We start from the raw sequence: 26,773 nt of genomic DNA, 5'->3' as shown, positions 1-26,773 counted from the left end.
TTTGTGGGTCATGGGGCTTGAACTCAGCATTGGCGCTATCCCTGAGCTCTTCAGCTCAAGGCTACTGCCCTACCCTTGAGTCAAGCCCCACTTCCAGTTTTCTAGACATTAATTGGAGATAAGAGACTCAGGTCCTTTTGTGCCCAGGCTGGCTTTGAACCTTGGTCTTCAGACCTCAGTTTCCTGAGTAGCTAGGATTACAGGCATGAGCCACCTCGCCCAGCTCTCTAGGACTTTTCTGACCTGACCAGATTGAAACTGTGGTACTCAGATCTCAGATTCTTGGTATCTAGGATGAGAGTTTGCACCTATTTGTTCCCAGCCTTGCATTATTTTCAAGATAGGGTCTTAAATTTATGCTGTTACCCTGCCTGGACTGAAATCCTTCTATTTGTGCTTGCCTTTGTTGCAATTTTGCAGGTGTTTAGCCATTCTACATGCCTCATAGTTTGGGAAGACAGATATGTCTGAACCACTGATGAAAGTGTCTTTATACTCAAGCTGGATGTGAAGTAGGATTTTCTGATCTGTGCCCCACAAGTAGCTAGGTTTATAGGCTTTAGCCATAGTACTTCCCTTTAATTCAATATATGACAAAATAATTTATTTTTCTATGACACTGATCCATGTTACCACTTGGATAGAAGTAGTTGCTAGTACTGAATACTTAACATCAGTGCTAGTTGCAATTCTTTGGCATGAAGCAGAATTATAAACCATTATATTCATAATGAATGTATTATTCAGTCACATAAAATATGTTTAAAAGCCAATGCTAAAAATTTTAGCTTCATAGAGAAATTTAGAGATCATATATACATATAAGTTTATTTTTGTTGCTGTTGTTGTTGATTGTGAGGCTTGAAATCTGGGCCCGGCCCTATCCCTGAATTCTTTAGCTCAAGGCTAGCACTCTATCACTTGAGCCACAGCATCACTTCCTGTTTTCTGATGGTCAACAGGAGATGAGTCTTATGGACTTTCTTGCCTGGGCTGAGATCCCAGCCTCCTGAGTGGTTAGGATTACAGGTGTGAGCCACTGGCACCTGACTAGAGATCATATTTTTCTTTTTTTCTTTTTTGTGCATCATGGGGTTTGATCTTGGCCTGGGCACTGTTCCTGAGCTCTTCAGCTCTTGTGCCACAGAACCACTTCCCATTTTCTAGAGGTTAATTAGAGATAAGAGTCTCAGGTTATTTTGTGCCCTGGCTGGCTTTGAACCTTGATTCTCAGATCTCAGTCCCCTGAATAGATGGGATTACAGGCACAAGCCACCTCGCCCAACTGAAATCATATTTTTTAACTCACTACTAGAATATCTTTTGCCACCTAAGATTGTGTGTGAATTCACATATAACACACAAAAGCACATTCATACTGAGAGCCCAGAGCACAACCTCATGGTAGAGTGCTTGCCTAGCATGCAGGAAGCCTTCGGTTCAATTGCTCGATGCCACATACACAGAAAAAGCCAGAATGGTGGTTCAAGTAGTATGGCCATTAGCCTTGAGAAAACTCAAGGTCAGTGGCAAGGCCCTGAAATCAAGCCCCAGGACTGGCCAATCCCCCAAAAACAAAACAAACAAAAACACATACATGCTTGTTCTCTAATAATAAAGAAAAGGAAAACTGTAAAAAATAAAGGTATAAATAAACCTTAGGCATCACATCTTTTAGGGAATCATTTATTTATTCCATTTTATTTGCAAATGCCTATACACAACTGTCAAGTTGATCCCACTTATAATTAGCTGACTTTTGATGAGTTATAAAATTCTGGGCTTCCAGAAGAGTTTGTTTTACTGCTGAATTAAAACAATGAAAGTTAGTAATGTTCATATGTTCTCAGAATAGCTTGTTTCTACAAACACAGCATCTATTAGCCACATATGTCTACTATAAGCACTTTTCATGTGAATGATATAAACCACGTGTGTACTCAGCATAAAAGAGGTAACAGTTTTCAGTTTGGAGATAATATAAAATATAAAATGATCCTAAACACATATTGATTACTTTTATATTGATTAAATAGTGAAATTATATTGATGTTAAACACATCTATTACTTTGAAATCAATCTATTTTTTTTAGTATTTTTAAATATAGTCATTAGGAAACTTGTAATTGTATCAGGTCCACTTTTGCTTTCAGTGGAAGTCTAGTGTGGAAATCAGAGGGAAAAAAAAGCTTATTTGTGAGTCATGTTACAATTTCACAATTTATTTACTTTAATAATTAAACAATCTTATGTTCATGTATAAGCAGTTTGAAAGAAATAATTTAAATAGTATTGAGACTATGAGAAAATATAATGTTTGAAATGATATAATATTTTAAATTTAGAAAATCATAACTACTTTTTGCATTCCAAAATCACTTAGGTCATTTTGACAGTCTTTGATAGGTGGTGCTGAGAAGGCCAAATATCCACACATCAATGAGTACAATTGCACCTTTACCTCCTAACACATCTAAAATTTAATTCACTATGGTTTAAACACTGAAATATGAGAGCTAAAATTTCACAATTCTTAGGAGAAAGCTGGGTATAAATAAAAACAAGTTTAGATTGTTGCAACATATTCATAAATACGGTACTGATAGCATAGGCACAACAACCAACTAGGTAAATTAGATAAGACTGCATTTTACAACATACTATGCATTAAATGATACAATCAAAAAGGCAAAAGGCCTATACATAATGTAAGATAAAATAACTTACAGAGGCATTCATTTTCAAAGTATACAAAGAGCACATAAGATGCACAATAGCCACACAAACAAAAAATACAATTATGAAAGAAAAGCACATGAATATACAATTTTCTAAAATATGTATATTAAAGGCCAATATGTACAGGTAACCATATTTTCAGTTATTGGGAAAATGCAAATTAAAAACATAATGAACATGAAATACAAATTCTTTTCTATTTTATAATTCATACTTGCTGGAATGAATATATATATATATATATATATTCTTTTGGGGGGGCCTAGTCCTGGGGCTTAAACCTGGGACCTGGGCACTGTCCTTAAGCACTTTTGCTCAAGTGTAGCACTCTTCCACTTGAACTGCAGCACCACTTCCAGCTTTTTCTGTGTGTGGTACCAAAGAATCGAACGCAGGGCTTCATACATACCAGGCAAGCACTCTACCACTAGGCCATATTCCCAGCCCAGAATGACAATAATTTTCATATAAGCTAAACAAACAAATGTAAAATACTTGGATGTAAAATATTTGATTTCATTAATTGTAATTTTCTTTCATATGTTCATAAAGTACACCAAAAAATGTTAACACACACACACACACACACACACACACACACAGCCCCATAAGGTCAAACAAACAAAATTTTACAAAGAGCAAAAAAAGCTATGTAGTGATAGGATGGAAATACATGCATATGTTTTTTATTATTATTTTCAAAATTGTACTGGTTCATTTGTTGCATACAATGAATTTCAGGCAGGAGAGGTAGGCTTACTGTCAACATTATAAGGAAATTCATATCTTACACAAGTTATAGAGTTGAATGACCGCTACCAAAGCTTCAGATAGTAGTGTGGATGGACAGGGATAGGTTATAAAGTACTACATACTTAAATAGGATGTAACAATAATGTACTATATATTTCTAAAATTTCTGTCATAGGCAAATAATAAATGATAGAGAAAATAGATCATGTTTAACCTGATTTGAACATTATGAGATATATACCAGTACCAGAACATTAGAAAGTACTTCCTTAATGAGTAAAATTTTTGTATATTTAAATATTAGTTAAAAATAAGTTTAAGGGGCTAGGAGCTTGGCTTAGTGATAGAGTGTTTTCTTAGCATGAATGAAGACCCGGGTTTGATTCCTTGGTGTCACATAAATAGAAAAAAGCTGGAAAGGCTGATGTGGCTCAAGTGGTAGAGTTCTAGTCTTGAGAAGTCCCAAGGTAGTGTTCAGGCCCTGAGTTCAAGCCCCAAGATTGGCAAAAAATTAAATAAATAAATAAATTTAAGCTGGGTGTAATGGCTCACCCCTATAATCTTAGCTACACAGGAGACCGAGATCTGAGGATCACGGTTGAAAGCCAGTAACTAAAGTCTGTGAGACTCTTATCACCAATTAACTACTAGAAAACCAAATGTAGTGCTGTGGCTCAAGGGGTAGGGTGGCAGCCTTGAGCTGAAGAGTTCAGGGACAGCACCCAGGCCCTCATGACCAACCAAAAATAAATAATGAGCTAAATAAATTAATTAAATAAACAAATTTAAGCCAGGTGTTAATGGCTCATGTCTGCAATCCTAGCTACTCAGGAGGCTGAGATATGAGAATCTGTGTTCAAAGACAGCCTGATATAGAAAATCCATCAGACTCTTTTGTTCAATAAATTGCCAAAAAGCTACAAATGGATCTGTGGATCAAGTGATGGACTGCTAGCCTTGAGCAAAAAAAATGATCAGAGACAGTACTCAGGATCTGAGTTTAAGCCCAGGACTGCGCACATACATACACACACACACACACACACACACACACACACACACACACACACACACACAAATTAAAAACACTGCATTTGCTAACTTCTCTAGGATTTGTATTCAACGAAAGCAAATCAACAAAGATATTTGTCTTTTAATCAAGAAGACTTCATGGAATTGAAAATAAGTAATTTGATTATATATACTTAAATTATTTCATTAATATTTATACAGGAATGTGATAATAAATTGAGAACATAACTGAACTGAGGCTGCTCTCGTAGGGGGAAAATATTTTATAAGTATCTTCACCAAGATATATTACAAATAAATTTCTTGATTATTTCCTATTGATATCGATTTTATTATTCTGTTATAAATACCATATAGATGGACAGCCTCCTGGGTAGCTAGGATTACAGGCATGAGTCACCATCAACTGGCTATGGCTCTTTAATTTCTGATGAGGTCAGTTATGACTGAGCATCTAATAGGTTCTTTCTTCTCTATGACCTTGCTCAGATTGTTTGTACAGCATTCACAAACATTATTTCAGAGTCCATGACATTAGAGCACATCTTCATCCACTTTAACAGGAGCATCACTTAGTTGGTTCATAGATTCAGTTTGATGAACCACACATAATAGAATAGACTAGATTATATTTAATTAAAATTATGAGGCCATGCTTTATTGATCCTCATTTATTTTGTACCTACCTATACAACTTGCAATTTCATAGATAACCCTAAACTTTTTGAGAAATGGAAAAATATCACTGTGAGTTTAGAAGGAACCACAATGCCCAACAGTATAGTTACTGAATAATTAACTGTTTGTTTAAATGTAACAATTTTACATAAAATTTCCAAAGGCTCTGAGAAAACAAATGCATTATACGAGGTTTTCCTATATTTATAATTTTAATACATACAACAAAAATCCTAACAGTGCTGATTCTATGTGAATATTAAACATTCCTCTACATTAACCTTACTGCTTTTTTTAGTAGTACTTCTTAGCTATATTATATCTAGAAGGAGAAAAGTCTTTTTTGTTTTTTACCATCTGACTGTACTATATCAAACTACAGAACAAAACAGAAAAAAATTAAATGTTCACAGGCCGGGTCACTTGAAAAGAGGATTATTCTTTAGTTGTGGTTCCTTTGTAATGTTGTCTTTAGAAGTGTAGGGCTGTGCCTTGATCACATGAATAAAGTTACTAAAAATCCATTTAATTTAAGTATATGAAATATTTTGAAAAGAATAAAGTTAAATGAAAACCACAAGATAATTTATTCTACTAACTATATAGCACCAAGGGACTTTAGTTTACTTTTTTATTTTTAAGTGTTTAAATAAAATAACATTACTTATTAGGCATGCACTTGTTTAATCAGTGCTCTAAGCCAGACCAAACTTAAATACTGGGAAACATTATTTTTTTACATGTATGTCATCAATTTATAAAACATTTTCCATTGACTGATAAGGCACACATACACAAAAGTGCACGACATCTGCTAAGATTTACTTATGAAAACTAAAGAAATCCTATGGGATAACCTCATTCAATTTTTTCTGCAGTACTTCTCATGTAGCCTTCCTAAAATATCTGGAAACAATTAGAAACTATTAAAGTACTTTGAAAAGTTTACTTGCTAATGATATCTGCTACTTATGAAAGAATAAAATGCACTAAGAATAATGTAATGGAAAGTATCTCACAGCTGACTGTGAAAGTTAAAACAAAGCTGAGTCCGAAAGCAGAATATGACCTGTGAGAGACTTATGGGAAACAATGTGTCTCAGTGACTATGCACTGACTTTGTCTACTAGACATATATATATATATATATATCAATTCTTTTATGCAATGAATTTCACATTAAAATGACAGGAAACCAAAGATGCTATTATATAAGCTAACACTTTAATACAAGTTAAATGTGAATTAATAATTGAATTATATTGGTGTTACATAAGGAAAAAATACCAAGAATTTAGTAATAGCGGTGGTATTTGTAGAAGAATCATACTGAATAGATGTTCCAATATCCTCTTAAAAGTTAAAATACTGTTTTTTCACAGAGATGTAAAATTCCACTAGGGGTAAAATAGATGCTATGTCCCTTGGAGCTTAAAAGGTTTCCCATATGAACTGAATTATCCTTGACAAGTACCTTCAGACACTTGTAATATGATCTCATGTAAATTTAGAACATATTTTGGACACTATTAGTGAAAGCAATTTTATTCAAGACCTCAAATAAAATGGAAAAAGCCTAATTTCCTTAATAATATGTAGTAATATACATGAAATTTCCAAAATGAAAACAAACATTAAATCACCTAATACTTGCAGTAAAGAAAAACAAATGCTTCAAAACTGTTATTTTCCCTTTCCTTTTCAAATCCCGTAGCTGTCTACTCTCTACAAAATTTGATTTTCCATAAATAATATTGAATAACTATAAAATTTTTATTTTAAATTTTATTTAAATTGTTGGATAAAAGCATATTTAAAAAATAACTAGAAAATTCTATTTGCATTTAAATTTTATTTTTATCAAGAATAAAGTCATACAGTGAATATCTAGGTATATGCATAATAACAAGAATTTTTTCCTCATTTATATTTTAACTATCTTTTATCAATACTACTACTACTGATTATCATCCACTGGAGCTATACAATACTACCGTAGGACTAACTGAAAAAATAAAATATAAAGTACTCAGGGGCTTTAAGCTTTAAAGATTTATCAGGCTTGCCTTCTGCCTTGGCATGAAGACAGCTTGAAGAACTCTGCTAATTCTACAGGGATCAACTCCATGTACAAGAGATGCATTAAAATGGCCCATGTAAGAGCACACTAGTTTTGAGAAAGCTATGCCACACAATCTCCATAGCATCATTAACTCCATTTATACTTATGTCTCCTTATTAGAGATCTGCTACTGCTATGTTTGTCCTGCTAATGAATAAAAGCATATGTCATCATAAATTAGGATAATAAGCAAAAATGGCATATTATTTTTAAGACATGTCCATTTAGTTCCCATCTCAAGACCAAACTTCTAAACATACAGAGATTAGCTAGTTATCTATTATGGTTTACAAACCTATTTTCACAATGTAACTGTAAATGTCCCCTATCCATTTGTTTCATTAAAAATATTTTATGAAAGCAACCTTTGACTTTTCTGAATGTTAAAACAACTGGGGCTAATTTTATTTATTTATTTATTTATAGTTGTAATTAATAGAAGGGTTACAATATATTTGCCAGATAGAAGGTACATTACTTCACAAACATTGTTACCCCCTCTCTTGTTTTTGTCCTCATTTCCTTCCCCTCACTTCCCTGGGGCTTTTTTTTTTTTAATATAAGCATACCTCTTTAAATCTCTGAAGTAGGTATACTGAATCACTGATCCACCTAAAACAATCTAATTTTTCAAGTTGTTCAAACTCACTGAATGATTTTAAAAATTAAAAATCATCTGAGAGAAATGTTTATAAGACAGCTTTGCTGAACGTTAAAAGAAAGTGCACTGCATAGAGAGCTTAAATTTCTCACTCTTCCTTTCAATCAATATCTGAGGCAAAGTTTCATCTCTAGGGCTCTTAATGGCAGGAATTCCTGGAGCCAGCAAATGAGTAATGTTAAACCTATGATTAGATGATGAGGCCATCAAAGACACTGGATCCTAATGCTACATTCCTCTTTATTTCTCTCAACTGCAGTGAGACAAGGCAGAAAGAAGAAGGAATTCTAAACCACTTATTTCCACAAACCCTTAGGAAAAAGAAAAAGAAAAATAAGGTGGATCCTTATAAACCTAAAAGGTCCAGACAGAACTCTCAGAACATCTCTCGAACTCAGTACTTTTTAGCATTAAGTGACAACATTTTCACATGGCTGCAAATGAATTCTTCCAGGATATCCTTTCCCTTAACCTCTTTCATGGCAAAAGAAGTGGAACAAGACCTACTGACTTGCCTATGAATATATTCCTCAGAAAGTAAACCTGAAAGCTGGAAATCAATAGGTAAGTTAATTGTTTTGCTTTATCAGTGTATAAAAGATCAGTTCAAGCCATACTCCAATTTGGAGTAAGTTATGGTTTTAGGGAACCTCAGGCTAGTTATAAGAAGTGGTGTATACATTCAGTTCTCTTTCTAGTGACGAAACTAGAGATAAATGTAGAAACTATGTAATACAAACATATTGAAGGTCTTCTTTTCAGTTTTTTATTATTTAAATAAGTATAAATGTTTTTATATGATAATCGAGTTCTAAGGGTAAGACAGAGTTGGAAAAAGGAAAGATTATAGTATTTCTACTTTAGTTATCAGAAAACAGAAATATACACATTTTTAAAAAGCTGAACATAGTTCTTAGGGATTCTTATTATTAAACAGCTCTAAGTAGATTTTTTTTACAATTTCTCATCAACATCTGATTTTATCTTTCTATATCATTACATATAGAAAACAAGGAATGCAATACAATAAAGGTCAATCATCAGTGAGCTGTATTATACACATACTTTGCTTGGCTACTGACTGAAAAAGAATCTTTAGTTTTCATTATTATCTAATGAAGTGTAATAAATATTGCAATTAGTAATATACTTCAATGTTGTGAAATAAAATCCATCATTTTTTAAAGGTGGGGCATTGATTATGGAAAGACATACAACAAAGATGAAACAACAGGGAATGATAGAAAATGGAAGAATAAGGAGAGTGACAGACAAAGCCAGACCAAGCACAGATAGATAACAGAAAAAGAGAGACTTAGGATTACACAATATATACATTGTAAGACCATGCAGCTTTAATAATAGCTTAATATAAATCGCTTTCTTCACCTCTGTGATGAGAAAGATGTTTAAAGAAATCACACACACACAGATGCACATACTTTTATGAATCACAAAAAAATTCCCATGTAAATTAAAATAGTCAGGATGAGATTCTGTACCTGAGAGCAAAGCAGCATAACAAGCTCAACCACGGATGTGCTGGACTTCATACAGACAAGGCCTACAAAATAGAAGGGTAAAAATATAATGAAATCACAATGGTACAAAGCCTCTAGTTCAAATCATTATACAATTTTAAGTTATAAAAACCTTGCTTAAAACAAAACTCTTAAAATAGAATAAACGGAATATTCACTAGCATACTGACAAAAAAAGACAAAGAATAAAGAAATTTTTTCAATAAATTCATCTTTTAGCAAGAAATTGTTCAGTTTTGCATGTGCTGCTGCTGTTAAGCTGAAAACGGAAGCAAAATTGTTCTGTTGTTCTATAAGGTAATTTCAATAAATGATCTCAAGAACCTTGTAAACACTAGCATGTACACTTATTGTAGGTGGTAGATAAATGCCCTTTTGTAGTTTTATTGCTAACAATGGTTTCCTTCTTGTACAGGCAGGCAGACCAAGTTGTAAGAAGGCACTAGTATTCACACTTATCAAATCCTTGAGCAGATAGTTAACTAATGAAATAAGCAGTAGAAGTAAAATTCCCATTTAAGAATTAGTTAGCCATATTCATGATCAGGAATTAGAGTCAGAGAGATTAAAGGAATATTTGTAACCTACTCTATGAATTATGACAAAGTAAACATTAAAAAAACGTCCATAGGATTACAAGGTATGTATGCACAGAAATATGAGACTTTGACATATGGAATTATTCATAATATATTTGTTCTAGTCATTTAAATCTATAATACCTTAAAGTAAAAATGAGAAAAATGTAATCATATTTATTTGGTTTTTGTTTTGGTGCTAGTGTTAGGTACTGGAGCTTGAACTCATGGTCTTGAGTGGTTCAACTTTCTCACAGTTATTAGACCACTTGAACCAGGCTTGTAGTTCTAGCTTTGTGCTGATTCAATTTAGATATATGTCTCACAGTCTTGTCTAACTGGGCTGCTTATGAATCTTGAACCTCTACTCTCAGACTCTTAAGTAGTTAGGACTGTACTTATGAGCAACCAGCTCCTGATTAAGTTCTGTTAGTATGGATTATTTTTAAAGCAAACTTCTAAAATTTATGCAGTAATTAGATTGGTAATGCTTAGCTATATTATTGTTCTATCATAAATATATAGACTAATGAATCCTAATTAATGTTTTTTCCCCAAGCAATAAGAAATTGATAGGACAGAGAAATTTGTGAAAAGTATTTACGCTCAGTACTTCATTGAGCATAATTTGAACTCCATAGAAAACCCATTTATGAATGTGTACTGTCTAATTTTTGATGAAATTAACTAATGAATCCTCCTTAAAAGAAAATATAGGAAGTAACTAACCTTGACAATGAGAAATCAAGCAAAAGCAATTTTGGAAATTCTTTTACCTTCAAATATTATACTCTCATTGGAACCATTTCTACATGTCAATAAGAGTATTATCAAAAATGGTAAAGGCCAATGTCATAAATATTTAACAACATTATTGTTGAATGATTTTGAAAATATAAACATTGTGTGGTGATTTATTACCTTTAATAAAACATCACATATATATGAAATTTTGAGATGTATGTAACAAACATGATTTTGTGTAATCTTACTAAAAAAACTCAAGAAAGTCAAGTTTATATGGTGCTGATACAAATAACTCACAAGTGGTAAATACATTAAGGAAGTAATTTTCCAGTAAATGTTTCAATCATTATCTTTTTTTTTTTGCCCAGGGTCTGAGCACCCTTTTTAGACTTTCTCACGGCTAGAGTTCTACCACTTGAGCCTCAGCACCACTTCCTTCTTTTTCCTATGTATGTGGTACCCAGGAATCAAACCCAGATCTTCGTGGATGCTAGGTAAGCACTTTACCACTAGACCAAATTCCAGACCCTGTCTTTCTTATTTTTATGTAGCAAGAAATTAATAATTCAAGCATGTTATCTGATTTTTCCTTATGAGAAAATTATGTTAGCACTTAAAAGATGATAGTAATAACCCAAGACATTATTATCATTAGTTTGGTTAGAAATCGGGATAGTTCTCCAAATAAAAGTACACAGCTTACATGCTGTGAGGTTATATAAGTTGGGTAATTTAATTCTCTTAGTAATGTTCGGCTACTTATTAATCACTAAACAGATTTTCAAAAATGTAGATACTAGGTGATTAGCCAAGACACATTCAGTAAGTTGTGCAGTTTGGATCTGAGGTCATCATATAATTAAAAAAACCCATTAATATCTGCTATAGACCGACAAGGACAAATCAGTATCAAGATGGTAGCATTACGGGATGGTTAATTCCAAGGATAACTTTGAAGGTGTTTTCAGTGAAGGTAGCATGTTCTTTTTGGAAGTGGGAGTGAATAATAGTTACACTAACAGGTACAGAGGTACAGAGAAAAAAACTAAACAGCTTTATAGCTTAGAGGTTGAATGATTAAAGGACAGGGGATATTTGAAAGAGGAACTGGAAGACTAGGCTAAAAATCAAAAGGAAGTAAAAATGAAAAAATACAATTATAAATGGTTATGAAAGTTCAAAGGAATAATTTAGACATAGTCATAAATTGGGGGAATGGTTTATATATGACATTTCTATTCTGAGATGACAATCTGTGTGTCAACAGCATCTAAGAAGGCATACATGCATAATTTCTCATAACAAATCCACCTTATTTGGGGATCAATGCCTAGTACATTTCACCAGGAAAGAAAATTGCCAGAATAAATATTCTAATCAGAAATACTAAAAGCCAATACTGCAAACTGTGGTAGCTTACCACCATGAAACAAGCAACTAGAATGTAGACAATATCTGAGGGCCTGACAGTTTAAAGAAGGCTTGTAAATAAGAGGTCTAACAAAGTGTGAAAACTCACTATATCACAGACATGATCAGTTGGAAAGAGAAGAAAATAGGTGACTTTACTAAGTTAGACACTGGTGGTAGGGAATCTTGAAAACTACTTGAAGACTATGAAGTGCAGACGTACAGAAAGGGTAGCCAGCAAGTTCGCCTGGGAGAAACTATAGGAATGTAACATGTATGCTAATGGTTTTCAGCCTATTCATGTGGGGGGGCGGAGAGAGAGACAGAGACAGAGCCAGAGCGAGAGAGCGAGAGAGCGAGAGCAAGAGAGAGAGAGAGAGAGAGAGAGAGAGAGAGAGAGAGAGAGAGAGAGAGAGAGAGAGAGAGAGAGAGAGAGAGAGAGAGGAATAAGATAAAATGGAGCTGGAATGTAAGGCTATACATCATAATTCTAGCTTTACTTTTCTGTAAAAATAATGATTGCCTGATTGATAATTGTAAGTAGTTTATCTCCTGCACTAGCAAAAAAGGATGATTTATATTCTTTTAAATATAGACTAATTCCAATGGTTTAAGGAAGACTATGTCAAAATCTTGCTATTAATGAGTTCTCTTAATATTGAAGTTAAGCAACTGAATTAATCAGGAAACCAGAAATTTGTTATCTCAAATTTCTCACCACAACTATACTTTTGCTAAACTTTTTATATAGCTCCCACAAAGACAATTCAAACATTATAGAAGATATATAGAAATATGTACATGTTCATATCTATACATATCTCTCTATCTCTATCTCTATCTCTATACAAAGAATGGTGAAAGGGGGTAGGAGGCAGAGTACCTATGGCTTTAAGATCTAGGGAGCCACGCAATAATGAGCTGCTTTCACCTCACATATCTCACACTTGAAGGCAAACAGGCCAGTAACCCAGACAGGTAAATAAATACTCCTGCAAACTTTGCTCTTTATTGTCAGAAGAACAAGAAATGAGCAATATAGCAATATAGAAATCAGAAAAGTACATCTACTGTATTATATACTATAGGCACTCAATTCCCTACAATTCTTTTTGGCTGTTTTATTAAAATAATATTCCAGTGAGACAGTTATTATAGATTTTAAAAGTGATTAAATTCAACTATGAATTGAAATGAACAGAATATTCTCATGGCCTTATTAACAATGGCATTAACCCAATTCACTGTAAAACCTTGTTCAAAGTTACTCCTTTTTTTGTTGTTGTTGCTGTTGGTAGTGGTCGTAGTGGTCCTGGGCCTAAACTCAGGGCCTGGGTGCTGTTCCTGAGCTCTTTTCTTAAGGCTACCACTATACCACATTGAGCCACAGCTTCACCTCTGGTATTTTGGTAGTTAACTGGAGATTAAGAGTCTCACGGACTTTCCTGCCCCAGGTTGCTTTGAACTTCTATTCTCAGGGCCCTTTATGTTAGAAATTATATTTGTGCTAATCCATCAAAATGTATCAGGAAAATATTTTGGAGACAGGTAGGCTAGGCTGCTTTGAACTTTCAATATTCCTGCCTCAGTCTCTTCAGTGCTTGGATTACAAGTATTTGCCACTATACTGTGCTAATAATTTCTTTTCTTTTCTTTTTTTTTTAATTTTTTTTTTTGCCAGTCCTGGGCTTGAGCTCAGGGCCTGAGCACTGTCCTTGGACTTTCTCAAGGCTAGAGCTCTACCACTTGAGCCTCAGCACCATTTCTGGCTTTTTTCTATGTATGTGGTGCCGAGGAATTGAACCCGGGTCTTCATGCATGCTAGGCAAGCACTTTAACCACTAGGCCAAACTCCTGGCCCCGCTAATAATTTCTTAATGTTCAAAGTCACCTCCTATCTTTATGTGACAAAATTTTGATTGACCATTCCACCAAAATGCTCTTTTTATTAACATATTCTAAAATTGGAATACAATTTCTAAATTACTACTAACAGAGTTTGGGATCGGCTTTTAAGCTACTTTAATCCCTGTATTGAGGAAGGATCCCAGAATTTAAGAGGCATAGTCTTTAATTTGAAAGAATTAGTAGTCAAGTTACAAAGTGGACAAATACACAAAAGTATTGTCTTGAAACATAATCATAGTAGAGAACTATGTTTCCAAATTACATAAAACTATAATTTTTGAGGTTTGCATGGGACAATTTTATACATTTGATTAAACAAGTCTCATAACACAAAGTGACTAACCTGAATAACTTTAAACACCAAAGAATTATGTAAAATAGAGAAATAAGAAGCATTTTCACTATTATAAATCATCTGGATTCTGCAATTATCTTTTAATTTATAGTAACAATTCCTTTACTTATATCAGTCCTCTTTACTGACCTTCTTCTCTTTTCCCCAAGCTCCTTCAAATTTCCAAAGCTTCAATTAAATTCACATACTACTAAACCATGAGTGATTCAAATTCAACATTATGTATAAAAGGTTATTCAAATGATTATCAAAACATACACATGTTTTAAATCTATACATCATTACAGTACAAATTAACAGTCAAAAAAAGAAATATACCAACTTAAGTAGACATATGATTAATTTAATGGTTATAATTAAAATTACTGTAGTAATCTTTTTGTGTTAAAAGTAAAATAATTTAAATTGCAAAAAATATAGAAGTCTTTAAAATATACAGTATGGATGAGTTCACAAATGTTTACGTATTTCCAAGTTATCTAAATTTTAACTTTCCTTTATATAAATTCTCAAATATGTTTAATAATGTTCTCAAATTTAAGTAAATGTAAAGTCAGTTTTTCAGCAATATATTCCTAATTTAGGTTCTTTATTTTTTTATTGTAATTAATAAAAGGGTTACATGATATTTGCCAGATAGAAGGTGCATTAATTCACATATATCTTTATTTTAATATTTTGACAAAAGTGGTATTTTTTCTTCCACATGCTTAAGTAAATAAACTATCTAAAATGGTGGTATTGTGTTGTCACCTTTCATAATAATGTATTCATGAAATCAAAGATAAAAAGCCAAGAAAATTAGTAGAAGAAAAATATGTGGTATTCTGATTAAAGCTTAAACAGAATCAGAAAGAATGACATTGCCCCAATTGTTAGGAAATGGAAAGACTTAGAAAAAATCATATTAAGTGAAGTAAGCCAGACTCAAAGGAACTTAGGCTCAATGGTTTCCCTCATTTGTCATAATCAGTAGAAACCCTTGGGCTCTCCTAGCAGAGATTTGCAATAGAGCAAAACCTCGATACAAAAGGCCATATAGTAGGACGCTAAATGAAAGGATCTCTAGGATATAGAAACATAAGCCATATAATGAATGATTGTTATTCTTAAGGTACTATATTATCTCTCATCTCTTTTGCTGTCCCTTGGTTATCTCATATTGTTATAGTATCTCTCTTTGTTACCTGATATATTGGATATATTTGTATTTGGTTATCTGACATTGGATAGGGAAGGGGGGAAAACAAGATGAGGGGTGGGGGTGGGGGGGAGGGAAATGGGGACCAAGACATGTGAAAGGGTATCAATGTATGGGAATTAATGCACCATCTATCTCGCAAATATCATGTAACCCTTCTATTAATTACAATAATAAATATATGGAAAAAAAGAAATTAACAGATTAATGCAGGCTTAAATGGAGGCGAGTCTCACTCATTTTCAATAGTTCATTAATTTATCCAGTAATTGTAGGTTTAAGTTGTTGAAGTATCCCGAGAAAGCAACCTATGTCATCAAAAATCTCCTGTTACTGCTTAAAGAGTAGACTTTTAAAATCCATGCCAAGCTTTTTTTTTAAAATGTATTTTATTGCTGGGATAATGTATAAAGGAGTTACAGTTACATTCGTCAGGTAATGGGTACATTATTTCTTGATACCCCTTCTCATGTTTTTGTCCCCCTTTCCCTTTCCCACCCCCTCCCAATCATCTTGTTTTCCCCCCTTCCCTTTCCTATTTCAAATAAACATATATGCAATATACCAGGTAACAAAGTCAGATACAGTGACCACATGAGATTAAACATAAGAGAAAAAAAAGAGAAAAGAAATAACTTCACATAGTATATTAAGAATAACAATCACAAAGATAAACCTTTTGTTTCCATATCCTTACTGAATTGACCATTTAAAGAAAATGCTGCAGATAATTAGTGTAACTTTATTAATTCTTTCCAACATGTTTTTGAAAGTGTTTTCAATTTATAATATTGATAATCTTAAAAGTCACATAAATTAATATTAATGTATATGTAAACCCAAGCAATAGTTTATTACAATGATGTTGTTTGATGTTTACTGGAATATATGTTGTTGGAAATAATGAAAAACTACAATAAAAGTGGAACAACTTATGATTCTGGTGTAGAAAAAAAATGTGTGTTGGTCTTATGCTCTCACAGATTAAATAGATTTGTCACGTATGGTGGAGTAGCCTGTATCCCCACAGATGAACTGAGTAGTTTCAACTGAAGAGATCTAGAATTACCTCAAAACTGTTTTACACCAGTTACTTGGAGAGCAAGATAAATGACATTATTGCAGTAATTATAAAAAAAAGAATGAAGGGCTTGAAGTTTAGCCTAGTGGTAGAGTGCTTGCCTAGTATGCACGAGAACCCGGGTTCAATTCCTTGGTACCACATACATAGAAAAAAAAGCCAGAAGTGGTGCTGAGGCTAAGTGGTAGAGCTCTAGCCTTGAGAAAGTCCAAGGACAGTGCTCAGGCCCTGAGTTCATGACCCAGGACTGGCAAAAAAAAAAAAGAATGAAATTAAGAAATGCCACAATGCAGGATATAATCTATAATTATTACTTTATAGGGCAACAGTGACTTGGGGCTCATTCTAAGATGAGTAATTGTAAATTATGTATTTACTTTATGAAACAAGATCTGTTTAAGTTGATATAAACATATTTTTATCTTGGTAATATACCTATTCCCAAAAATTCTATTACAAAAAATATATAGCTATTGAGTTATTGTGATCCTTTGCTAGGACTACCTTAGACATATACTAATTATTACCAATGAGGAAACCATGGAGCCTATGTTTCTTTGGGTCTGGCTTACTTCCCTTAATGTGAATTTTTTCCAAGTCTTTACATTTCCCTACTAATAGGGGTGATGTCATTATTTCTAATGGAAGCATATCATTCTATTGTATACATTTACCACATTTTCTTGACCCATTCATCTACTGAGGGGTATCTGGGTTGATTCCATATCTTAGTTATATTAAATAATGTTACAATGCACATAGTTGTTCTGTTAGCTTTATTGTGGCCCTCCTGTTTGTGGTCATTTGGGTAAATGTCCAGGAGTGGGACTGCTGGATCATAAGGGAGCTCTATGTGTAGTCTTTTGAGGAACCTGCATACTGCTTTTCAGAGTGGTTAAAGCAGTTTAGAATCCCATCAACAGTGCAGTAGTGTTCCCTTTTGGGCATATCCCTGCCAGTATCTGCTATTATCGTTTTCTTGATAATCGTCATTCTAACTGGTGTGAGGTAGAATCTCAATATAGCTTTTGTTTGCATTCCTTTTATGGCCAGAGATGTCAAAAACCTAAGATCCATGGTTTCATTCATTTGTAATAATTAGTATGTATCTAGGACAGTTGTAGCAGAGGATCGTAATAGCCCAATAGCTATGTACATATGACCATATAAAATGATGCTAATTGCAATGAACTCTAAGATATGGAAACGAGACATTTTGTGCTTATTTTTTCAATGTACTGTGTGAAGTTATTTATATTTTTCTTTTGGTTTTCCCCCCGTTTGGTTTATTTCCCTATTTTTGATTTTTGTACTCTGTGTTTTATGTATACATTTCTCTGATTTGGGGAAGGGAAGAGGAATCCTAAAATGGTGAGACAAAGGACAAAGGGTGAATCAATGCAACAGTGATACTCACAAGGCACTGTGTTGGAAATGAACTTTACAACTTGAGGGGCAGGAGATTTGGGGTGAGGGAAAGTAGGAGAAAATGAGGGAGGAGGTAACACTGACAAATGTTCTCATTACATTACTTATATTCCTGTAAGTCCTCTATATATCACCTTTACAGTAGAATAAAATAAAAGATTAAAAATACATAAAAGAAAAGTAGTTGATAAGATTTTTAAATTACATGCTCCATTGTCTTGCTATTTACATCATCTGACTCAAGTGAATAGCTTTAAAACTAAATAATCATACATCATATGAGAAAAATATCTTTGGTTGAAATCAGTGCAATGAAAACATCCACAGAGAACACGGTAAGTATGAATAATAATATTTACTATGTATATTCATTTTCCTATGGAGAAGAAAATAGTATTCTAACATTTAAGACTGGCATTACAGACTAACTTTTAATGTGAAAGAATCTGGTTCTAATTATTGAGTTTAAGTTACAAAATGCAGTAAATTCTTTTAACTAGATACTAATCAAGGTTAGGTTAAAGCTTCAATTCCAGCCTTATGCAATGGCTCACATGCATAATTTCATCAACTCAGTCAGTGGAGATAGGATTTCAAGGAAAGAGATAACAGTTCAAGGCCAGGAAGAAGCTGAGTGACAACTAGCTCAACAAACAAGCTAGGCATGGAAATAGATAACTGTGATCCCAGTTACTTGTAAAGTGGGCATAGGAGGATTCCACTTTGATGCTATACTCTGGCAGAATTTGGAGACATAATATAAAATAGCCTAAAGCAAAAAGAGCTGGCTCAAGTGATAGGGCTTTTGCTTAAGTAAGAAAGAGGCCCTAAATGCAAATCCCAGCAATGGTTCTTCTCCGAACAATGGTTCTCCTTAACCAGAAAGGGTAATATGTATAAAATCAGCCAGCCAACCAACAAACCAAGTAAGAAAAGTGAAAATAAACTAAGTACACTGGAAGTAAAAAAAGACATGGAGGCTGGGGTGGGAGGCTTAATCTTAAAAGTTCATGAAGTCACAGCTCTATATATGCATGGCTCACAAATAGTCAACAATAAGGAAAACATTGTTATGTATGAAAAACACTATCACAATCTTGATTTGATTTGTATTATCTTTTTTTTTTTTTTTTTTTTGTTTGCCAGTCATGGGACTTGAACTCTGGGCCTGGGAACTGTGCCTGAGTTCTTCAGCTCAAGGCTACTGCCTTATCCCTTGAAACACAGTGCCACTTCTGGCTCTTTGGTGGCATCAAGCCACTAGTACCTGGCTGTATTATTTGGCTGTATAAAAATCAAGGAAGGTTGGGCCCCAGTGGCTCACAACTGTATTAACTACTCAGGATGCTGACATCTGAGGATCCCAGTTCAAAACTCAGGCAGGAAAGTTCAAGACTGTCTTATGTTTAATTAACCACCAAAAAAGTGGATGTCTGGTACTAGATTTGAGCACAAATCTTTGGGAGAGCACCTACGTCTTGAGTTCAAGTTCCAGGAGCAGTACCAATAGTTTTTCAAAGACACAATCATTATCCTTTAATAATCAGACCAACAATGGGAGGTATACGAAAGTACAACCACTTTGCAGGAACATCAGGTACATGAATTTCTTAGGAACAGTATTAGGACATTATGCAGTTTAAGAAACAATGAGAAAACCAAAGAAGCCCATTTTGAAATTGTGAGGGAAGGTTTCCGGGGTAGGTTACTGCAGAAAGGGAAAATACTAGACTACACTGGAGAAAACTATATAAATATTCTCTCTCTCTCCCTCTCTCTGTCTCTCTCTCTCTCTCTCTCTCTCTCTCTCTCTTTCTCCTGATATAAAATGAATTTTCCAATAATCAGGACAGTGAATTCATAAAATTCTATCCTAGAAATCTTCACAGAAGGTATTCTTATTTGTATTCTTAGAGTGGAATTATTATACAGGGAGTATGCTGAAATTGAGTAGTATACACAAAAATACATGAACACTAGGAAAACATAAAAATGAAATTATAATACATAATTTGTGTAGTATTTCATATTTCTTTATAATTATGTCACATGTAAGGATTTTAAAATGATACCAATAAATACTAAAATATACCTATTTCACTGTGGTATATAGAATACTGATTTAATTAAATTACACCAGACATTTCCATGGTGAATTTGGAACAATTACTTTCAAAACTGTTTTCTCAAAATATGTATTAAATATAAACACCCACATACACACATGATTTCAAACACAACAAATTCCAATGATTTAAAACTAGCCTTTAAAGAGCCATCCTTCCATGCACACAATGAACAACATAGCACAAGAGAGCAGACAGAAAAGGAGTAGCTTCTCCACTGTGACATGTAGGAAAATGTTATTCTCTTATCAGATTTCCTTGAGCTTCTCTAGCAATACTTAATGCAAGGGATAGATCATTTCTCTTGCGATCCAGGGTCCACCTAAAGTGTAGCAATTCTACCTAATTAAGAAGCATTTGTAATGTGAACAATTTAGTTTTGATACTAGAGAAGTACTGATGAGAGACTGATGGCAGACATTTTTGACACGCCCTGGCCCTGACCTCCCAACCTCAAACTAGTGAGCAACTAACAACATATTAGAAGAGCCAAAACCAAGGGTCAGGAAAAGTCGGCTTGTATATGCTCTATGTACATATATTGGTATTTAAAATTCAACTTAGGTAGGCAGCAAGAAATAACTGAAATGGTAATATTATTTATCCTTTATTTTTATGTATCAGCTATTGTTTATCACTAATTTATTATCTATCAGTTATTTCATTCATTTACCTTGAAATAGCTTAATATACTAATATATGCTTATCTTCGACTCACAAAAACTAAACAATTTTATTAGCATTGTAGGATGCTTTACCTAGGATCTACTTTATAATTCAACCCCAAATCTAGGCTGGATTGAATGTAGTCTCTACAAACTTAAATAGATGTTTACACTTAAGCTAAGACTTACTTTTCTTTAGCTCTCTCCTTCTCTCCCTCTCTCCATCATTCGAGCCACAGCTTAAGACTTGCTTTTCTTGATGCTGAATTTGTTAGCTAATAAACAGCAGACTAATGGCTTATTTTAAATTGCAAACTGCAGCAATATAATTTACATCATGCCGCAGTACATATAACTATCACAAATATTTTACAAAACATCACTTTCTTTCACTGTCAAAATCTGATCTATGCTATGTTGTGCTATTCCTTGCTATGTTCGAGTACAATACTTTGTTGATGATACCATATAACAAATGTGCAATAGTCCATAGCCAGAACCATCAATTCAGCAGATGGTCCATGAGCCAAAAATAAGTTTCACATTTTGAAATAATTAAGAGAAAACAAGAAAATTTCAACACAATTTAAACTTAAATAAGAACTCAATTTTAGCATTCACACTGTTTTATAAAAATGCTGTCATATTCACTTATGTATGTCAATGGCTCAATATATGCTTAAATGGCAATACTGAGTGTTTAAGAAGGAAAGTAGATCTTTTCAAAAACTAAACATTCTCATTTTGACCCATGTCAGAAAGCTTGCAAACCTTTGCACTAAAAAAATCAGTTCTTCTAGTGTGTATATCCATAGTTCTGTGTCCTTCCTTCAGGTCTTCCTGAGCTAAACTGACACAGAAGGGAAGAGATGTGAGAGAGGAAAGGAAATGACTTAGAAATGTACAGGGTCTTTATCATGTAGGTATGAGATTTCTATTTTGTTCTCCACTTAAATACAGGAATAAAATGTATGTAAATGAAGGCAAATGTATTTACAAAGTATCTTGTAGCCCTTAAGTGTCAGCTCTTAATGCCTGACAAGTGCTTCTGCAGAGCAAGTCTGTGCATAAAACAGCCAGCTCTTCAGTGCACTAAATCTTAAATGGGTATAGTGTCTGTTCACTTTTTTGTGCTTTCAACTGCCTGTACCTTTTCTTATCCACATTTAAACCTGTGTTTAAAATCCTATTTGGTGAGAAATCATATCTGTGTGGTCTTCTTCCATGCCATCCTTGCTGTATAGAACAGACAGACTGATTTTTTTTTTTGCCAGTCCTGGGCTTGAGCTCAGGGCCTGAGCACTGTCATTCGACTTTCTCAAGGCTAGAGCTCTACCACTTGAGCCTCACCACCACTTCAAGCCTTTTTCTATGTATGTGGTAACCAGGAGTCGAACCAGGGTCTTCGTGCATGCTAGGCAAGCTCTCTACCACTAGGCCAAACTCCTATCCTCTGATTCTAAATCTTAATTTGATTTTATGTCTCCATGCTCAAAAGTTATGGAGTTTTTATTTTATTATGCTGCTTTTGTCAAACATCATCCATGACTCTCCCCTTCACTGCCATGTTATCTTCCCCTAACTTTCAATGGTGATCATGAAGCAATAAGAGGTTTCCTGACTCTGCTGACTACATATTCCTATATACCTGGTTTTTCGTTCAGGTTTAAAGCTAACCAATATGTTATACACATTGTGTATGTATACTAGTCTGTTATTTTATAGTACATTGTTCTGTTATTTTACAAAAATTTATACAGTTGAAAATAAAACCAATAACAGGGCAGTTAAATACTGAAAAGCCTACTTTTGCAAAGTTATCAACAAATTTCTGGTATTACAGTGAAATGCATTAGGAAATAGGCATTACAGAAAATGGCTACTATTGTCATCATGCACAAAATACTCAGTGTTGGAATAAGTTAATCAAGGTTTTTTATTGTTTCTTGATAAATAAGAGTTTTTTTCTATCATTAATACCATCCATTCAACAATAGGAAGTTTCATTTGTTTTATCTTCTAACCTATTAAGCAATACTTTGGGGCACATATTATATAGCAGGTCCTGGTACCCTGGAAGAACTTATGCTCTGGCAGATGGTATTATCAATTACCTAATTAAAAATTTGATACATGCTCTCAAGAAAAAGTATATTATGCCATATGACAGATACAGTTGTCATTTTTCAAAGGAACTTTAGGTTTAAATTTTAAGTCAGTCTTCTTAGAGGAAGCTTATAATAAATTTAAAGATATCATCAAGAAGAAGGCAGGCAAATGAAAGGCATTTCATGATTAATAAACAGCACAATTATAAACAACTCAATTATAAAAAGATTTTTCTGTATCTGTTTTATTCAATTACTTGAAATACACTGATTTCAATGAATTCTATGGCTATAATACATGAGCATGTTACCAAACCGAAATTTTTTTGTGTCTACAATAAAAATAGTACAAAATGTACTTACAACTTTATATTTGTTGTTACTGTGGTTAAGACGAAAGCAATGCATATATAGCCCTTGGCTAGCTTTCCATTTTGTTTCTGGGACCAATCAATCATCTAATAATATATGAGAATATGTACTGTGTAGTCCCTGTTGTCCTACCTCATTCCCAGATGCTGCTATTCCATCACTGCCCACAATTCACTGTTCCTTTCTAGGAATCTTGTCCTTAATGGGCTGAATTGTAGCTATTAGAATCTATCATCACTGTATATCCCTGACACCTTGGACTACAGAAGGTTAGATTCTGATCTATGGAAGTTTCCTTTCTCTCTCTTCTCTTCTCTTCTCTTCTCTTCTCTTCTCTTCTCTTCTCTTCTCTTCTCTTCCTCCCTCCCTCCCTCCCTCCCTCCCTCCCTCTCTCTCTCTCTCTCTCTCTCTCTCTCTTTCTTTCTTTTGTTCTTTCTTTTCTCTTTCCTTTCTTCCTTCCCTCCCTCCTTCCTTTCTCTGTCTCTTTCCCTCCCTCCCTCCCTCCCTTTCCACCTCCCTGCCTCCCCCCCCTCTCTCTCTTTCTTCCCATTTTGGGGCTTGAACTCAGAGCCTGGGCACTGTCCCTGAGCATCTTTTGCTTCATGCTAGCACTCTACCAATTTGAGCCACAACACATTAATGGCTTTTTCTCTGTGTGTGGTATTGAGGAATTGAACCCCGAGCTTCATGTCTACTAGGTACTCTACAACAAAGCCACACTCCCAGCCCTCTATTCAAATTTTTTATCCTTCTATTAAGAGAAATAAATGAAAATTTTGAATATGTATTATACTATAAAAGCATAACAAAATTCCCCGTCATTTTGCACAGTGAAAGAAACAGAACTCAGTTTTTACACTGTTGGTTTTACTTAAAGCAATCAGAAGAAAGAGTCCTAAGTAAATTTAAGTTCATCTTTCATTGTTAGCAAATTACTTGTCTTCAGTTAATCCTACACCAGACAGTTCAGACAGGAGGTCATTTATATTTCTTAGGGGCTAATCCCTTTGTTCTACTTTGGATTAATATGTTGTCATTTATATTTCCAATCTCTGTGAATTTCCATTACCATACAATTTAATTCTATTTTTCCTACAAGGACACTAGAAGATAATGACATGTTATCTCTATTATTTTTCTTTTCTTTGTTCCTTTTTGTTGTTGTTCCAGTCCTGGGGCTTGAAATCAGGGCCTATGCACTGTCACTGACTTTTTTTTGCTAAAACTAACATTCTATGACTTGAGCCACAGCTCCAATTCCACTTATTTTAGTAGTTAATTGGAGATAAGATATTGGAGAGTTGACACTGGTGACTCTTCCTGTAATCTGAGCTACTCAGGAGGCAGAGATCAAAGCCAGCCAAGGTACTATACTATCTCCAACTAACCATCAGAAAAAAAAAACCCAAACCAAAAACAAAACACCCAACAAAATATGGTGCTGTGGCTCAAGTAGTAGAGTGTGCGCCTTCAGCTGAAGAGCTCAGGGACAGTGCTCCATAACAGTCAAAAAGAGTCTGAAGAGCTTTCGTGCCAGCACTGGCTTCCATCTGTGATTCTCAGATCCAGCCTCCTGAGTAGTTAGGGTTACTACAGGTATGAGCCACTCGTGTCTGGCCTATGTTTTTTAGTAAATTTTGTAATAAAACAATTTCTCTAATATGTCATCAATATCTGATATTTGTATTAGATTTTGGGATATAGCTTCAACTCAGCCAGGACATATTCATAAATATATTGGTCATAAATAATGAGTCATAAACTTGTGAACTGATGATAAAATCATATGTATTTGATGCCAGTCATAACAAGGGATAAGTCTTTGTAGTAGTCACTTTAACTGGCTAAAAAGTTTCTACACTGGAATACTAAATTATGCAGTTAATATATTTATGATCAATAAGGTGGAAGGCACTGTGTTTGTGTTACATTAGTCTTTGATGAAATATATTTGGCAATAAGCATACTGAATAAACGTGTTACTTTTGAGATTAGATAGTTTCTATTTCTTTGTAAGAACTTTTTTTGACAAGTCATCAGCACATGTCAGTTAAAAAGAAGGTGCTGTTTAGAACCCAGAATTAACTAAATGATGATATCCCCGAAGGAACATAAGAGTAAAAATAATGGACACATGATTTCCTAAACTCTTTTCTAGTCTATAAATTCTCTATTGGCCTTAGAAACACCTGACTAATCCCTTCTGAACTGCCTTAACTTCATTGTTTCTTTTATTCCTATCAAATATTTTCATCTCCAATGGTAGTTTTTCCTATTTCCTACCAAACATAGATTTCCCTTCTCCGAGAATTTTGAATAACAGTGAAACTTCTAATTTTCTCTCTTATTTCACTGTGAGATTTCTCCAACAAATGCCCCAATATTATTCTATCCCACTACTCTACAATTGTTTCACTACTCCTCTGAAATCACTCTCTAAAGAAAAAATTTATCTTGAAACTCTCATTTTTATCTACTTCATCTATGAAGAGTGAATGTATATCCCTATACTCAAAAATTACTTTTCTTATTTTTAATCTATTATATTGAATTATAGCTTGCATAAAATACAAAGTGACCCTTCTGGATGCAATCATCTCTGCAGGAGAAATTTACATATGCATATAACCACCACTAAAGTCATCAACCTAAAATTGTCCTAGTACAACTCAGGATATGGAAATAAGAGGTTTATCTTGTGTGATTGTTATTCTTAATGTAGTATGTTATTTCTCTTGTCGATTTTTCCCCTTTATGGTTAATCTCATGTTGTTATTGTATCTGACTTTGTTGCCTGGTATATTGTATATAGGTTTATTTATTTGAAATGGGGAAGGGAAGGGGGGAAAACAAGATCATTGGGAGGGGTGATGAGGGAAACGGGGACAAAAACATGAGAAGGTGCATCAATGTGTGAGAAGTAATGCTACTACTTGATAAATGTAACTGTAATCCCTCTATGTATTATCCAGACAATAAAATTTAAAAAAAATTCCTAGTGCATGCTCATTATCAAGCCTGTCTAAACTTTTACTCTCAGGTAACAAACTGTCTCACATCTACACAAACAGTTTTATTTGGAACATGGCAAGAATTGTTTGGTGACAAGAATGAAATCATCTAATATAAACTTTCTGAGCCTGCCTTAGTATTCTCAGAAGTTCTGAGATTTATGCATTCTGAGTATTAGTAGCTTTCAATTTTTATTTGCTAAATGTGAGTTATAATCTATCACTGGGATATCCCAGCACTTGTACAGTTGTGTTT

The 26,773-nt window shown here is 33.9% G+C and overlaps 1 protein-coding gene across 6 annotated transcripts in view; it reads right to left on the bottom strand.

Moving 5' to 3' along the window:
- Positions 1-26,773, bottom strand: part of Nbea (neurobeachin) — a 496,782-nt gene that overhangs the window by 278,062 nt on the left and 191,947 nt on the right. For 5 of the 6 annotated variants that reach the window (XM_090342258.1, XM_090342251.1, XM_090342252.1 and 2 more), the window contains one exon: positions 9,489-9,550. In XM_090342258.1, coding sequence (XP_090198384.1) covers positions 9,489-9,550 — 62 coding nt within the window. Of the gene's footprint in view, positions 1-4,875; positions 4,900-9,488; positions 9,551-26,773 lie in introns of those variants that run through there. The other variant, XM_090342256.1, reaches the window with a different exon arrangement.

The sequence above is a fragment of the Megascapheus bottae genome, chromosome 11, assembly GCF_031878675.1.
Source record: "Megascapheus bottae isolate mThoBot1 chromosome 11, mThoBot2.hap1, whole genome shotgun sequence".
NCBI classification, from domain to species: Eukaryota; Metazoa; Chordata; class Mammalia; order Rodentia; family Geomyidae; genus Megascapheus; species Megascapheus bottae.
This window is presented reverse-complemented; position numbering and strand designations above follow the sequence as displayed.